The sequence below is a fragment of the Netta rufina genome (assembly GCF_964035555.1).
Source record: "Netta rufina genome assembly, chromosome: 3".
Taxonomy (NCBI): domain Eukaryota; kingdom Metazoa; phylum Chordata; class Aves; order Anseriformes; family Anatidae; genus Netta; species Netta rufina.
The window spans coordinates 98,555,027-98,572,421 of NC_140125.1; the positions used below are offsets into that span (position 1 = coordinate 98,555,027).

At 35.2% G+C, this 17,395-nt stretch overlaps 1 protein-coding gene across 1 annotated transcript in view; it reads left to right on the forward strand.

Moving 5' to 3' along the window:
- The window catches only part of CSMD1 (CUB and Sushi multiple domains 1), a gene marked incomplete at both ends in the record, with an annotated part of 1,174,241 nt that overhangs the window by 906,037 nt on the left and 250,809 nt on the right, over nucleotides 1–17,395 (forward strand). The window contains 2 exons of the mRNA XM_084285255.1: nucleotides 799–1,014; nucleotides 2,645–2,833. Of these exons, the coding sequence (XP_084141381.1) occupies nucleotides 799–1,014; nucleotides 2,645–2,833 (405 nt within the window). The remainder of the gene's footprint in view (nucleotides 1–798; nucleotides 1,015–2,644; nucleotides 2,834–17,395) is intronic.

A 17,395-nucleotide genomic window follows, 5' to 3' on the forward strand; every position in this document is an offset into this window, starting at 1 on the left:
AGTCTTTGTTATGTGTGATATTAGTCTGCGTGGTATGTTGGAAGTTTCTACTATTCAAAATTTTACAGACTGTTTTTGTTATTTAATGCTTGCATGGCATTTTCAAATTTGAAGTATGTGAGATTTTCTAAGAAGACTGTTGCTCCCTACAGTAAATAATCATATTTTAAAAGTTAAGTGTAATGGAAAATTCAATTCATTGCTAGACTGGAAGTTGGCAATTGGAAAAGCAGTCACTTCCTGAATAGCGACCTAGCTAATGTTAACCTGTATATATTGAAGACTGTACATAAAACTTGTGTCATCTTGGCCCTTGTGTATAGGCACTTGCTAGAGTTCAGAGTAAAAAGCAAAATTGTATCTGAGGAAATGAAAAAAAACAAAGCATGAATACAAAAATATAACTGATCATTAAAGTAGGACTCCTAATTTAATAGTGAGATGATGATAGACATTAGAAATAAAAGAGATACAGAAGCTTGAGTAAGCTCTGTACAATAAAAGTTTAGATTTTCAGAGTGCTATATACAAATAACACTGAATCCTATGAATTATTTTACCGGAGTTGATGATTTATGGTGAGCTAAACAAATACCCCAGTGCACAAAATGATTGGTTGAGTCTATTTGCTTTCTGGAATTTGCGTTCTCTGAATTTCAGGTTTTGATTCCATGTCTGACTTTTTCTAAAAATCTTCCTGTATCATTTAAGTTTTACTTTTTTTTTGTGAACTAATAACGAAATAGAAAATAAAACTGCTAAATCCTTTTATTTTCTTCCTTTTTAATATGTTTAAAGGTGTACATTTGGTTTTTCATACCTTTCATCTTGAGAGCTCTCATGACTACTTGCTCATAACTGAAGATGGGAGCTTCACAGAACCAGTAGCCAGGTTAACTGGCTCAGTCTTACCCCCTACTATTAAAGCTGGCCTCTTTGGAAATTTTACTGCACAGCTTCGATTTATATCTGATTTTTCAATTTCTTATGAAGGCTTCAACATTACATTTTCAGGTAAGATATTGATGACCATCAATATCTTTTCAGGTAAGATGTTGATGACCATCAGTGAAAAGATCTCGTTTGACTAATATATCTTCCATGTAACTGTGCATTCTTTGTTAAGAGTATCTTAGTGATGTTTGTGTATCATAGAATTATAAAAACAATTTGTATCAGAAGGAACTTCAGCAGGTGATTGAAACCACCCTTCTCTTAAGCTGGATCAGGTATGAGATCAGACCAGGTTGCTAATGGTTTTATGAAGAAGGATCTTGAAAACCTCCAGGGATAAAGACTGCACTACTTTTATGGAAAACATGTTTTTACTTGCATCCAGTTGGAAACAGTTTTATTAAGTATTTCAACTTATGCTTATTGTCTATCATCTTCCCACCACCTGGGGAAAGTGAATAGCACTTACGTGCTCTTCATTCCATGCTGCAACGCAAATATATATATATTTTAATCTAATGTATAAAATAAATATGTAGCAATAATTTAATAATGTTATAAATAACAATAAATAATGCAAATATTATTATGTTAGTATTATATGATATTAGTTATACAATGTATTAATTATAGAATATTAATATTAAATAATATTATATTAGTATTATTATACCAACAAAAATAATAAATCAAAAATAATGATTTAGTTATTCCTATGATATAGAGACAACAATATATACAGGAGAAAGTACAAAGTAGTTCCATATCCAGTACAAAGGGATAGAGAAAGACAGCCTTTCTTTTTTTTTTTTTTTTTTTTTTTGATTCCCAGTTTCTTGTAAGGGTAAAACAAACTGAAAGCTGTATTATGATATTACTATAACATCTCCTCTGAGAATAACAATTCCAGGACAGGTATTGTTCTGTATACATGTACTGTCAGTTAAACAGATTATGTAAGTAATGCTGAAAAAAAAAAACAATTACCCACTTAAGGAAGCATTTGAGGACTTCAGTTTTACTTCTTTTTACTTCTTTATATTCCTATAGATTTGCAAATTCTGTGAAATTATTCCTGATTCATAGTTACAAAAGATAAAATAAATTCAGACACTTTGAGACTTAAAATGTATATATATACTTAATTTCAGTTAGGTGACACTTGCTTGATTTCTAAAAGGCATGCAAATAGAGTTTGTTAGTTAAAGAGTATAGCTTTACTTGAAAAACAGAAGTACATTTTTTGAAAATGTGGTCATATGTCTTTTTATTCACCTGACATTTCATTTGATTTTTTGTCAGATTTTCTTCATACATAATGAATTTTTAAACTGTAAGTCTCACTTCTAAAACTGTTTGGGAGTTCAGATCAAATGAACCAAGAATAATATAGAGGATGTAATTAAAGAAAATTATAGTAAACCAGTGAGAGTACAAGCTGATTATAGCCCTTCGAAATTAGGAAAATAAATGTAGTGTAGGTGGGACACAATAGATACATAATTACTGTATATATAGCCATAATAAAAATACAGAAATGGTGCTATTTTAAATAGAGAAAATAGCTCTGAAATACATGTTTTTCAAGTGATGCATACTGACAAAATGCAACTCATTTGACAAGGTTTTTTTTCTTCCCCATGTGAACAACTTGTCCAATATATTACATGCTATGTTTTATTGTCTGCAGAATATGATCTGGAACCATGTGATGATCCTGGTGTTCCTGCCTTCAGCAGGCGAATTGGCTTTCAGTTTGGTGTTGGAGATTCCTTGATCTTTTCTTGTTTCCCTGGATATCGCTTGGAAGGTGCTAATAAACTTACCTGTCTGGGTGGTGGTCGGCGTGTATGGAGTGCACCTCTGCCAAGGTGTGTGGGTAGGTGGTCACATGCTTTCATTTCATTCATCAAGTCGTTATTAGCACATGGCATGTTTCAGAATATTGGGTGGAGAACAAAGCACTTGGGTTGAAAAGATTGATCCCCAAGCTGTAGAAACTTTAGTCAGTGCAAGACAAGTACTCCATGTCTTTTTTTTTTTTTTTTTTTTTTTTTTTTTTACTTAGAGAGCAAAAAGAAGAAAGAGAAATATTAAGAACCATGATAGAAAGTAATATCAGAATGTCTTGTGAGATAAAACGTTAATTGAGCTGTATGTGCCCTTATTAAGATACAAATTTCATACTTCGTCTTTCAGGGTAAAGAAACAATGTTTAGAGCTCTTAGGTGAGAACAGCCTTTAAACAGTACCCCAGTGATTTTAAGGGCGTTTATTATTGTAACTCTAAACTTTTTTTTTTTTCACAGTTTATAAGCTATATACTGTATTACAATATTTATGTATTTACAATAGTAAAGTGTAATTTTTAAATTAATGCACTGTTGTTAAAAATCATAACTATAAGCTCAAAGTGGGTAAATAGGTCTTTTTTGTGAGCAGTGTTGGGACTGGATTTTATAAAATTTGTACAGTTGCTGTAGTTGATTTGATGAGATTTTTATTACCAGTATATGAAGTGAATCTGATAGCTACTATTGACGTAAGACTTCTGAAATGTCTAATACTTTCACACACCTACCTGTAAATGGATTGCATTAAGAGCGCTATTTAAATAAAATTTTATTTCATTAAGGGAGACACTCACCTTTGGCATGATTGCTTTGCTTATTATAAAAGCACATATATCTATATCTGAAAAAAGCTGTAAGTCCTACATTGTAAATACTCATAGAATACATATATGTAGTTTTTTCTGGCAAAAAGGAAAGTATTTGTAATTATGTTTTAATGACCTAATGACATTAAACCAATTAGAGAGAAGCCAACATTGCATGGCATTTACCATTTAAATACATATACACACACATATATTATATATATATGATATAATATATATTATATATATTAAATATATTTATAATATAATATATATATATTTGTAATATATATAAATATATGTGTGTTTGTGTATATATACACATTTAATTTAACTCTTAGGCTATTTTCAGCTAGCTTCTTAACACTGTTTGACTATGAATGGTGGCTAACCAAGTGCACATCATCATATATCAATTTAAAATGTACAGATTTCACTATAAGGATATTCACATACTCACCTTGAATGTAGCATTTTAGTTTTCCTGATTTTTAAGAGTGCTCTGCCATTCTATAGCTGTTAGAAATATATATCAGAAATATACCTGAAGGTATTTCTGATACTCCATTTAGATCTTTGTCTATTTACATTCTTAACACCAGTTAGTGAGGTTGCAGCCCTCCAAGTAAGGGAGTCATCCAGCGAGAAAAACATTTTCTAAAAATAATTCTTCAGCCACCCTCATGATCAATCAAAAGAGGAGTTAAAGCTATAAATGCAGGAAATCAGAGTACTAAAAGAGATCTTTCAGGAAGGAATGATACAACTAAGAAAAATACAAGGAAAGACAGTCTGCCAAGCAGCTTAGTGGAACTGAGGTGAAAATTGGCAGTCAGTGCCCTTCAGTTCAAGCTACTTTCATACTTTTCTCAGCACCAAGAATGTTTACAGAGATCTTATTACTTGTTGCTATGACACGTAAAACATTAAGGATGAAGATATCCTCTTATCTTGATGTGTAGTTTACACAAAGACAACTTCCTTCTCAAAAGGGGGAGAAGAAAATACTTGCCCTGATATCTGCTGGCTTTACAGCATACATTCAGAAATTAAATCTAGTCTTAACTCAGTGGCACAAAGTTGCAAGTACATTACTGGGTTCAATAGTCTCTAGAGTATTTCTTCTTCATTATCATTTCCACACTGTCCAAACTCATCTACATGCTATATGCACACCCGGCTTTATATATCAACAATTTTTTTTTTAGGTCTTTTTAGGACATATGGTAATATTTACTTTAATGACTCTTTTAATCAGATTCAGGATAAAAGGCCTTCAAATTTAATTGAATTTAATTTATAGACTAAACATTTACCCAAACAAATACTGATTTCTGTCGCAGAATGTGTACTCAGACATCTGCTGGTAAAGAAAAAAAACACAAAACCATAAACCATCAGAACTTCCAAAGCTGTTGACTTTCACCCTTCTATATCCAAGTAAGTAATTTCAAATCTTTCCTTCAGGGTTCATCTCTAATATATTCTGAAATTTTCATGGTTAGAGAACCATTTGTGGTTTTTCTTCATTTCTTCTCCTTTAAAGAGTCATTTTTCAGGTAAGGCAAAAGCAGAGCTTGTGAGTTCTGGTTAGCCTAACATCATGACCCTGTCATTTTTAGTCAAAGACTTTGAGTCCCATAAGGATAGCAATATCATAATTTTCACTGGACTTCCTTTCCATGCTGTGGAGGAACTGGATCTTCAAAGGTTTTTATCTGAGTGACTGGAAGTTGGTTGGTTCTCAGAATAAGGCAAAATCCCTTCTTTAGTAAGGAACCTGCTTTTACACAGCAAAAAGAACACTGCCAGGTCTACATATATCTACAAAATCACATAGAAGTTCATAAATAGGTGTCCTTGTACATCTTATTTCCCAATGTCAGCCCTTTCTCTCTTATCCTTGTTTACATTCTGAACTTTCAATTACAATGATTTTAGTGTTTATCTCAGCCATGTATCTCAAGTGGTTATACAGCATTATTCTAGCTCATAACAATCAGTTTTGAAAACTAGCTAGAATTTCCATCTTGATCATCACTCTATTTCCATGTCCTCCAGTAGGACCTCTCCCTTCTGGCTTGAAAGCAGTTTGTGCCTCCAGCCACCTACTTAAACTATAATTACTGATGAAAAGAGCCTTGCTGTTTATAATTAAAAAATGTGGAGGAGATTCAAGGCCTTAGGGTTGACTCCCTTGTTACTGCTTAAAGAACAGACATGATAATTACCCAAGGTGGTGCCCAATTTCCTCATCTCGGAAGATTAAAATTCTTCTTCATTTTTTTTCCCCTCTTACAGCTGTTGTTGTGGGTAAACCCCAGTAGGCAGATAAGCCCCCAGCTGCTTACTCAATTCCCACCAGTGGGATGAGGGAGAGAATCAGAAGAGGAGAAGTGAGAAAATGTATGGGTCGAGACAAAGAGAGTTTAATATGTAAAGCAAAAGTTGCATGTGCAAGCAAAATAAGATAAGGAATTCGTTCACTATTTCCTATTGCCAGGCAGATGTTTAGCAATTTTGAGGAAAGCAGGGCTTCATCACACTTAATAGTTACTTGGGAAGTAACTCCAAACTCCAAGGTCCCCCTTCCTCCTTCTTTCTTCTTAACCCCAGTTTTTATTGCTGAGCACATCATGTGGTATGGGATATCCCTTTGCTCATCTGGGGGCAGCTGTCCTGTTTGTGTCCCCTCCCAGCTTCTTGGGAATCCACAGTCTACTTGCAGAAGGAGCATCATGGGAAGCAGAGAAGGCCTTGGCTCTGTGTAAGCACTGCTCAGCAATAGCAAAACATCACTGTTTTATCAACACTTGTTTTCTTAAATCTAAAGCATGGCATTATTGTTTTTACAAAGAAAATCAAGTCTATTCCAGCCCAAACCAGTACATTTGTGGAACACTTTCTCTTGTGAAAACAACTCTCCATGCTTTATCTGTCTGCTGAATCCTCTGAGTTTAAATTGTCATGATGTGGTTTTTCAGGAGGATCCCTTGCTTTCCACCCTCAAACTAACTGTAGAAAGACTGGGATTGCCTATCTCCTCACAGAAATTTTCACATTCTGCATTCTTTTTTTTAAAAGAAAGGTCGTGGAGTCATCCATAAATAAATACCATTTTCTGTAAGAACTTACTCAGAAGCACTCAAGTAAAAATGATGGTTTCTCTGTCAAATGTACTAGTAGTTGATATCTGCAGATGGTACACTTCAATCAATTTTTGCACAAGAGTACTAAGTATTTCCAAGATTTCTACATAGAGTCATTGCATTTGGAAGAGCTGTCCTGTGATTTTTACTTATCTAGTGACTCTGAAAAGACTCCAAGAATCCTACAGCAAGGACTTTCTGCAGTTACCCACCGTATAAAGGACACAGACAGTCTTTTGAAGGAAAAAGATTGTCTGGCTACCTTTATGTAACTGTTCTTTCAGATACATTGTCTAAAAGTGCATTCATAGTGTCCTCTTTTACTTCTTTCCTCAAAGTTTAGTGTAGCTGAGAGGAATGTCAGATTGAGGGAAATAGAGAGAAATACTCTGCTTCTATGTAATTTTGTGTGATGCACAGAATTAATAGAATAAGGAGTGCGTTCCTATAGATACTGTCAAGGTGAAAATACTCCCCTAGCAATCCTAGCACAGGACTACTAGGAAAACACATGTGCACTTACTTTGTCTTGAAAAAGAAATATCACTGAAGTAACCCATATCTTTAGGTTTGGTAGTACTGACCAAAAGGTGGTTTTGTACTGCTTTGAAACAGCTGGTTACCTGTAAATTTGTTAATATTGCCACCTGGCACATTGCTATACTAGGTACGTTTGTCTATGTGTTGTATGTTTAATTTTCCAAATTTACTTCTGAATTAATTTAATTATTGTATAAAATGACCTCGGTGTTTGTTGGTATCCCTTTATGTGGGTAAAAAACAAGCTACTTGAATATAGATAAGCTTCCCTGATTATCTTTTGTCTAGTTGAGATTTGGGAAGAGAAAACAATAATCTTCCTTTCCTCCTTTGTTGACATCTCATCTTGTATTATTATTTGTTGTTTTGTTGTTAGGATTGCTTTAATTATTATTCCACTGTTTTCTAGAAACAAATGTATATATTTCAAAAACATTCATTTGATTACTAATTGTGATTATGAATGGTTATTGACACTACTTCACATATATAATTTATTCCAATTTTATCACTCGTTTTTACATAGTTAAAAATGTATATATACATTTATATTTATTCTGTGTCTGTGTGAAGACAACTGCCCAATGATGTGGATATATATTCTTTGCAATTACTCTTCCTGCAATAGCTCTTTTTTTTTTCTCTGGCTATAATTATACAATTCTGTTACAGTTTCATTTACATTTCACAATTGACTATTTTTTCTTGAGGCCATACACAGCTTTTAGTGAGTTAGTCCCCCTAGAGTACAGAGCCAAGAGTAATGCTCCTAGGCAGTTAAGCTCTTCTGCTTATCTCCACTAATATGCCAACCTCAGGAAATTGGTGAATACTGGGGTCCCGAAATGAGGTGGAACGTCTCCTAAATCTGTTGATTCCAAGGCTAAAGTCTGCCTAGGGGAGACCATAGCAATCAGGTTTTTGACCGCTGTCTTCAATCAATTTTTTAAACAGGAACCACACAAGTTGTCTGGGAAATATGTTACTAAGGCAGATTTCCTACATCTCATCTAGAAAACCAGGACTATGCTTTTAATCATACTTTTCTTACTTTTCAGTTTGCTTTAAGTCAAATTAGTCAGGAGCTTTCTAACATACTGTACTTTAAAGTTGCTCTATTGTTAAAAAAAGGAATTGGAAGACTCATAGAAAACATTTCTGTAAGTGATTTCATTTTTTAGTTGAATATAGCAATTCAATGAACCAATAACACTAGAAGTAGATCTAGAATCCAGAAAATACTCCGTTATCTCTCCCCCACAACTCCCCCCCTAGAAAATACATTCTTCCAGCTCAGTGTCATCATCCATAGATTTCACTGTCATGCTGCAGTACAGAATTCTTTCCCTGGATCTCATGAATTTTATATTTTCTTCTGCACACTGGCAAAGCTTTGTCAGCACCGAGAGAAAGTTAGATGATGCTCAGCTTCCCTTCTTGAATATCAGTGGCAAGTATCTTCTCAGACTTGGCAGGGGGATAGGATATAAGCCAAAGCAGAAATGTGACATTAAACAATAGATACCCAGTGAGCATACACATTTCCAGAGATAGATGGCTGGTGAATAGTTTTGAATCCGTTAATCTGATGTACACTTAAACCATCTCCTAAGTACTTTTTGAAATGTGACTTTATTATTTACAGTGATCCTCTGACAGGTAAGGAATGAGCCTTTGGTATTCTCTTTTGGTGTGTCATGAAATTCTGAAAAAGGTGAGACATTTCATTCTTTCCTTCCTACTCTCCAAAGATCTCCTATCCACTGATTATTGAAGGCAGTGGATGGCTGTAGAGACCTTTACAGTGGCAGGTACAGTGCCTGAGTGTAGGAACTTCCTCTTTTTACAAAAGACATCTCAGAAATTTCTAGTTCACCCTGCTTGATTTGTTTTGAGGAATATAATGCAATGTTTATGAGATTGCGGAAGATAGAGGTTTGATCTAAAACAAGTTTAGGTAAAAAATAATAAATTCAGTTTGTCCCATATTCTGTCTGCAACTTTAATTGCAAAATTGAAGCAGTAGCAAAAATACATATTTTTTTGTACCTGCTTTTTTGTACCTTCAGTGATGTGAATGACCTAGCCTCTCTACTCAGCATTGTGGCTGAAAAGCTACCCTTATTATAAGAGATGGTTGGTTTCTGCTGCTCATAAAGAAGATAAATAAGACAAATAACTTATCACATTAGTCACCTCTTCTAGATTTTAGGCATTAGGTCATCTCATGATAATGGTTAGGAAACATTGACTTAGTCCTTCAACTCCCCTTTCCTAGATTGTCTTAACATTAATTTCCATTCTGTTACTTGATTTACATGCTGCTTCTGTCTACTTGCCTGGTTTTCTCTGTTCACTGTCTCCCTAGGAAATGGTGATAAATTTTACGTAGGACATATCATGAAAATATTATCTGTACAGTGGTTTGTTCAATTCAAAGTAGGCTTTCATGGTAGGCACTGCATAGAGTTTAAGCATGACATATTAATAAATTTGGTTTTAAGAGGTTATGGGGTTTTTTGTTTGTTTTTCTTTTTTTGGTTGTTATTGTTTCCTCTTCTCTCCTCTCCCTTTTTAACTTGCCTTGCTTCCCTGTCCCCCATTAACCATTTCAATTGTATAGAGTATTCCTGAAACAAGCTGTGACAAACTTCAAGAATTAAGCTGAAAACAACAGCTACTAATATTTCCATTTCATACTTAAGTGGTGTTGCTCCTTTATTAAATTTTGCATGGCACTTGATTTTTAATGGTGCATTATACTTTGAGTAAAATACTCACTGAGGTATTGTTCACTGATATTCACATTAATATCACATTAATTTATCATGTTCAGTTGTTATAGTAAATAATACAGGAATAATTAATTATAGGGTGCTAAAATAAATTGCTGACACCTTAAGAAGTTGTTTCTTTTTAACAGTTTAGTTAGTATTAATTGCAAAATCAGCAATTATAATTAAGATACTTTGTCATGTTGTAGCATTGATTTAATTTCCATGGAGACTGAAGCATAAGTGGGAACCTTGTTAGCCTGGATAGTAATGGGGATTTCTTTGAGACCCTTGAGATCTGGTGTACATTGTTTTCTTTAAATTTTCTGTAGCATAAAATTTGAATTTTAGTTCACCTTTGAGAAGTCAAACTAAGTCTGAAAACTGCTACTGATTTTTAGCTAGTGTTTAGGCAAAGAGAGCCCTCATTTAAGTTATGTTTGGATGTTCATGAGCAGAAAATTTTACAGCATTAGTATTTGAATATATAAATCTTTAGATTATATTAAGGTTCTGCGTGTATCCAAGATCCACTGTATTTAGGAAATCTGTATTTAACTGCTGTCATACTTCAATTGTTAAATTTATAGGTTACATAAATGTAAGTTGTTAAATTTATAGGGACATGCTGGAGCATGTCCAGAGGAGGGCAACCAAGATGATGAAGGGTGTCTAGGGAACGGATCTTATGAGAAGTGGCTGAGGGAGCTGGAGTTATTTAACCTACAGAAAATGAGGCTCAGGGAAGACCTTATCACTCTCTACAACAACCTCAAAAGTGGTTGTAGCGAGGTGGGGATCATTTTTTTTTTCCCAAGCATCAAGTGATGGGACAAAAGGAAACGGCCTCAAGTTACACCAGGGGAAATTTATATCAGATATTAGAAAAAAAATCTTTACTGAAAAGGTTGGGAAGCATTGGAACAGGCTGCCCAGGGAAGTAGTTGAGTCACCATCTCTAGAGGCATTTAAGACACACAGATGTGGTGCTCAGGGACATGGTTTAGTGGTAGACTAGGCAGTGCTAGGTTAAGGGTTGGACTTGATCCTAGAGGTCTTTTCCAACCTAAATGATTGTATGATTCTATGATTTCTATGTCACACAACATAGTAAAGCTTACTAGCTTTTTTATAATGTTTTAGGAGTGACATGAGGGCCATAGCTGATGATCTACCTTGATTTGAAATCTATCTTCAGGGAGGAAAAAAAAAAAAAAAAAAGATAGAGAAAGGAGAAAGAAAAAGGAAAGTCGGTCCTTAGGCAGCAGCTGGGAAAAGGAAGGGCAGTCACCACACTAATACTTCTCCAATAAAGAGTGTGGCAGAAATGATGATTATAGTAATGATGAAGAAGCCAACATTTTCTTGCTTTCTCAGTAATACACTTCTATGTCTCTTGAAGACCCACTCAAGCTCTGTAGGTAGTTTATGATGCTATTAGCCCTGAATAAGGTGGTGGAAGCTGTTACAATGAATAGCATGTGCATTCCAAACTGATTAGTAGTTAAGCTTCGTGTGTATATCATTATGCAATGTCAATTGCATCTTAAAAACAAACAAAAACACTATCTGCTCATATTTACTAGGCTTTATTCCAATATGAACTTACAAGCTAAAAGCCAACAGGCTGGGAGTGATACAAACAAGCTAAAAGCAACAGGACAAATGAGTGAGAAGTGGGGTAAGAACAATATGGTTTAAATGTCCATAGGAGCCACTTTTCAGGAGAAACCCCGCAATAAAAGTGATTCAGAATTCACCAGTGCTAGGTGAAAGCAAGAGCAGCACATAGGTGTCCTGCACAGGACTTACAGGTGAAAGAGTGGCTGAAGAACTGGAAATGAAAGGTATTACAGAAGTTAGGTCACTGTGCAGCAAAGGTGCCATGCAAATTTCATGTGCACCTTGGCTGGATGTGGCATTCTAGTTAATCAGAAGCTGCATCTCCCTACACTGCACCTGAGTTTGTACATGAAACTGTGCTTGAGTGCAGTCATATTGTGTCTATATCTAAGTCATATGCACAGCTATGAGCTTTAGAGACCTATCAGGCAATGCCTGTGGAGAAAACCTAACTTCTTGCTTTTATATGAAGATAGATAATATAATGGCAGGTTCCACTTCATCCACGATCCCTTTGCCCTTGTGATAATGTTGGATGATCATCCTACTGGGTAACAATATTGTCCTATAGAAATGCAAAGAAGCATCAACTGTATGAGCTCAACTTGTTCTCGTATTTTATGGACTGCTGCACCATTTCGTAAATACAAAGATATTCTGCACTCAGTAGAAGAGCAGAAAATACTTTAAACTGACAATATACTACTTTTATTTGATCTCTGCATTGAAGATCTGTTTAAAATCCTGTCAAACCTTTTAGCAAGATGTATGGAAGAATAATGAAGTTAACTTTTCCATTAAATAAAGTTGTTACATTTTTACATGAACTGTATTTCAAAGCATGTAAAGAGTCCCTGAATTTTGTTTGTTTTATAGAGTCCATGTTCATACTCAGGAAGTGTTCAATGATTTTCAAAAAAAAACTACTTTCTACAGTTTCCTTTTATCCTACTTCAAGACAGACAATAAAAGAAAAAAGTTACTTATGTAAATGGAATTTAAGTGAGTTTATTAAGCAAAAGAACAAAGAATGGGGTCAAGTGTCTATTCCAGGCAGATTGCTCTCACTGCAAGAGAATAAAAGAACAGCTTAATAAGGTAGCTTTTTCCAGTCTGCTGCAGTTCTCAACAAGGTTATAATAGACTACTCAGAAAACAGTGAAAATAAGGCATATGGTTTCTCCTTTAAAACCTTTTGCCTATAGTTATAGGTAGTATACACTGATTAATAGTATACCTACAGGATACTAAGGTATTTTGGACTTCATAATTAATACATAAAATTAACTTTAAAAAACACTGAAGGTCCAAAAGTTATAGTAATGAAGAAGGTTAATCTGCTTTTATCTGGTTGTCACATCCTGAAAAAGAGATTCAATGCTATATTGAATTTTTCTTAAAAGTTTAAGTGGTCTTGGCTTTTACATGCTGCCATTTGGCAGATGTTTATGGTTTGGCAGATTTGAAAAGTGAAAAATCTGAATTGGAACCAGTAACTTATATATGCAGAGCAAGTTTTGTTTTGGTATATGCTAGTTTTAGCGATGTAACAAGCCATTTAGATGTGATGACAATAACTTTTTACCCAACTAGTAACCAAGCTATGCAGAAAGTCTGGAAGTCTGGATTTTAGAGAATTTATTCTTCTTTTAGATACAAAAGCACAAACACCTGTAGCACTGTGAGCACATTTTTATTTAAATTAGCTACTTGAAATTAGTATGCATAACAATTCAAATCAAACACAATTTTAGTGAATAAATAATGGCATATCCTTAAAGAAGGTCATTAACTCTTGCTCTTCATCCTCAGCTAAGAACGCACAGCTACTCACTGAAGACATCAGAAAAATATCTCCTGTACTTAAAAAATAGATGCTTGATGTTTAGTGTTTTATAATGGTAATCTTCCTTCCTTTCTATCTGAATGTTTCTTTTGTAGTTCTCAAATTAGGGAACTAGATTAGCTGTGATAGTTAATGTGAGTTAACACAATTCTTATCCAGATTAAATAATGTTTAATATTTAAATCTTCACTTTTTATTTATAGCCTATTCTCAATTAAACAGACCCCTTCAATATAAAAACAGATCTCTTGATTTTATGAACCCTGTCAGAGCACAGTAGGTGCTATTTTATGTTACTTCTGCAAGAATGTACTTTTTTTTCCTCCCTCAACCTCAAAAGAATTGTCCAAGAGTTATGAGTTATGACAACCCCCCTATGTCTTTTCTAGCTCAAGAGATCTCTCCTATACTTTTGAATGGAAGTTTTTTTTCCCCCCATTTCTTTCCATATAATTCTTACAGTTTCCTTTATTTATCTATTTTTGCTTAAAACAGACTTCTGAGAAATCTCATGAGTTTTTTGGCTTTTTCCACAAAACATATTTATAATACATAAGAAAATGGAGGTAGATTTCAGGTTAAAGTAACAAATAGGTCTTTTCTGTTTAATCTGAAGATTTAGGTGCCACTGACCACATTAATAATAAAAAATGTAAACAGTTAACATTAAAAAAAAAGATTACTAGAAAAAAAAGAAGAGTAAGAAAGAAACATGTGTACATGTTTACAGCCAACAAAACAGCAGAAAAAGCTCCAGAAATATAAGAAACTGTCCCTAGCCCTGAAAAAGACTACACCTTACATGCCTACTCCTGCTGCTTTCAGATACTTACTGGCACAGGGAATTCAGATGATACATTTGCCCTAAACCCTGCTCCATCACTCTAACACCAAGGTTAGAACTTCAATAATATTTGACACACACATAAAGACATAAGGTCACATTCACAGTAAATCCCATAATTCTGTGAAACTGAAAAAATCAGAAGAGACCTAGAACCACAGAGCAAACATACAAAGTAATGTTTGGATCTTATGGATCTTCCTATCCGTAAGTATGCTCTAAACATTACTCACCTGAAGAAGACCAGCATGCAGTAAGGGTACCTACTACTAAATAGTTTGCTTTATACTGAAAGATCCTACTAGTTGTTACCTCAAAAGGCATGCTTAGCTCTCTCAACTTAGAAACACCTCAGCCCATATGCTCTGACCCACTTAAAGAAGCCTGCAAGGGGCTGAAAGAAAAGCTGAAGGAAAAACAAAACACCTCCAAAGTGCCACTCAGGTAGAAAGAGCTCTCTGGTGGGACATCTGCAGCTTATATACCATTAGGCCCACCTGGCACCCAAACAATCACCTGGGAAAGGGGCAGGGCAAAGAAAAAAAAAAAAAAAAAAAAAAAAAAAAAAAGTAGAAGTCAAGCAAGATGAGCAGCAGCTGTGTTGTTTTTGTTTGTCTGGCTTAGCTCAACAGTGTGCGAAGCACAGCACAGAGAACTGTGCTGTTTTTAGAAGCAATGATTTCCATGCCTTCTGCTTCAGCTTTGAATATTGAAAGGGCAATATGACCAAGTATGTAACTGAAACTATTTCAAGTGGAATTAGCTCAAACTTTTATTCACGCTTTCTTTACACTCATGGTAGATGAAGACATCTCTGTCAATTCTCTTAGATTTATAGCTGCTGTTAGCAATGTTAACCATAATCTCCTTTTGAATCTGAACAGTCTTGTAAAAGGATTGCTTAAGGCTGGCTGCCCATGTTTTTCTTTTGGTGGCCTTTAGGTTCATTGTTTACCTTTTTCAGAGAATGTTCCTGTAGATAAAGACCAGGCAAGGTTATGGCTGGTCTTAATGAAATTAAGTGCTATGAAAACTGGGAAAACTTACTGAGAAAGTTTAATACCAGCAAGCTAATGCAAGTGGTAAAAATTGTTTTAAATACATTCACTTTCAGTGGGATTTGTGGAATAAAGGGAGAGATAGGGATAAGAAAATGAAGCTTCCCTTAACATGGAGAATGTTGGTTTTCCCAGCTGTGTAAAACGTCATCACCGTAAGCTTCTCACTTCCCCTTGGTCTTATTGATTTTTAATCAGGTTGTTTTAACTTTTACTGTCTTATACAATATACAAAACTAAGCACATGATTGCTATTCAGGAGATTAGTGGTTTTTTTTTTATTTTTTTAATTATTATTTTTTTTTTTTCCTCTCCTCGCTCTGGTCTCTGTGATTAAGTCTTCTGCAAGGAGCTGTACTGTTTGTGTGTCCATCATGGATATGACCTTCTCTTTTTGTTTCCTGTAGAAATAAAATCAAGTATTTTACCCCAAGCACTGCTACAGGCTGGGAGATGAGTGGTTAGAAAGCTGCCTGGCAGAGAAGGACCTGGGAGTGATGGTTGATAGTCGGCTGAATATGAGCCAGCAGTGTGCTCAGGTGGCCAAGAAGGCCAACAGCATCTTGGCTTGGATAAGAAGCAGTGTGGCCAGCAGGTCTAGGGAAGTGATTGCCCCCCTGTATTCAGCTCTGGTGAGGCAGCACCTTGAGTACTGTGTTCAGTTTTGGGCCCTTCACTACATGGAGGTGCTTGAAAGAGTCCAGAGAAGGGCGACGAAGCTGGTGAGGGGTCTGGAGAACAAGTCCTACGAGGAGTAGCTGAGGGAGCTGGGTTTGTTCAGCCTGGAGAAAAGGAGGCTCAGGGGCGACCTTATCACTCTCTATAGGTACCTTAAAGGAGGCTGTAGTGAGGTGGGGGTTGGTCTGTTCTCCCATGTGCCTGGTGACAGGACGAGGGGGAATGGGCTAAAGTTGCACCAGGGGAGTTTTAGGTTGGATGTTAGGAAGAGCTTTTTTACTGAGAAGGCTGTTAGGCATTGGAATGAGCTGCCCAGGGAAGTGGTTCAGTCACCATCCCTGGAGGTCTTGAAAATATGTTTAGATGTGGAGCTTAATGATATGGTTTAGTGGAGGATTTGTTGGTGTTAGGTCAGAGGTTAGACTCGGTGATCTTGGAGGTCTCTTCCAACCTAGATGATTCTCTGTGTGTGTGCTACATCTGTGTTACAGAATTTTTTGAAGTTTATCGTATGCAGATATTTATTAAATTGTACTCATATACACACCATTATACTAGTTTAACACATCATATAATCTCACAAAGAGCAGTATGAAATATGTTGTGTTTTTTTTTTTTTTTTTAAAGGATACAGCTGGAGGACCTAGTCCTGAAAATACTATCTATATAGAGCACAGCAATTCAGTGCTTAATAAACAAATATACAAGCAGAAATGTTTTTTTTTTTCATACGTAGGTAATATAAGAAATCTTTTCTATTTCATTTGTATGGGCTGGGGAAGCAGATCATTCTCCCAGGGAGTGGGCAAAAGGAATCCGTAAGGTGTTGAAGTAAAATAGTGTTGTGAAAGACAGTGAAAGTCCTCTGCAGGGAAGAAGCAAAGAGCTCTTTCAGAATCATCTGATAAGATTTCTCTGTTTAACTGGAGTTGCTAAAACCAGTACTTACTCATAAAGCACATGTGCTAGATAAAGAACATTGCATTAAATCTTTCAGAAGTGACTGGTTTTTTTTTTTTTTTTTCATTTTGCATAAAGAATTAAAGATTTTTTGGAAGTAATGAAAATGGAAGTGAACATGAGTATGTTTTTCAAGTCTACTGGTTTGGTAGTCACAGGGCAATAGTGAATGGGTCACTTCAAAATATTATTTCCTGACTGTTTAATGCATGAATTTCCTTGAAGTATTCCTCTTCCCTGTTTAATGCCCTACCCATTATGCTAAAGATGTTAGCCAACATTTGCTCATTTTCTAATTAATTTGTCTGAA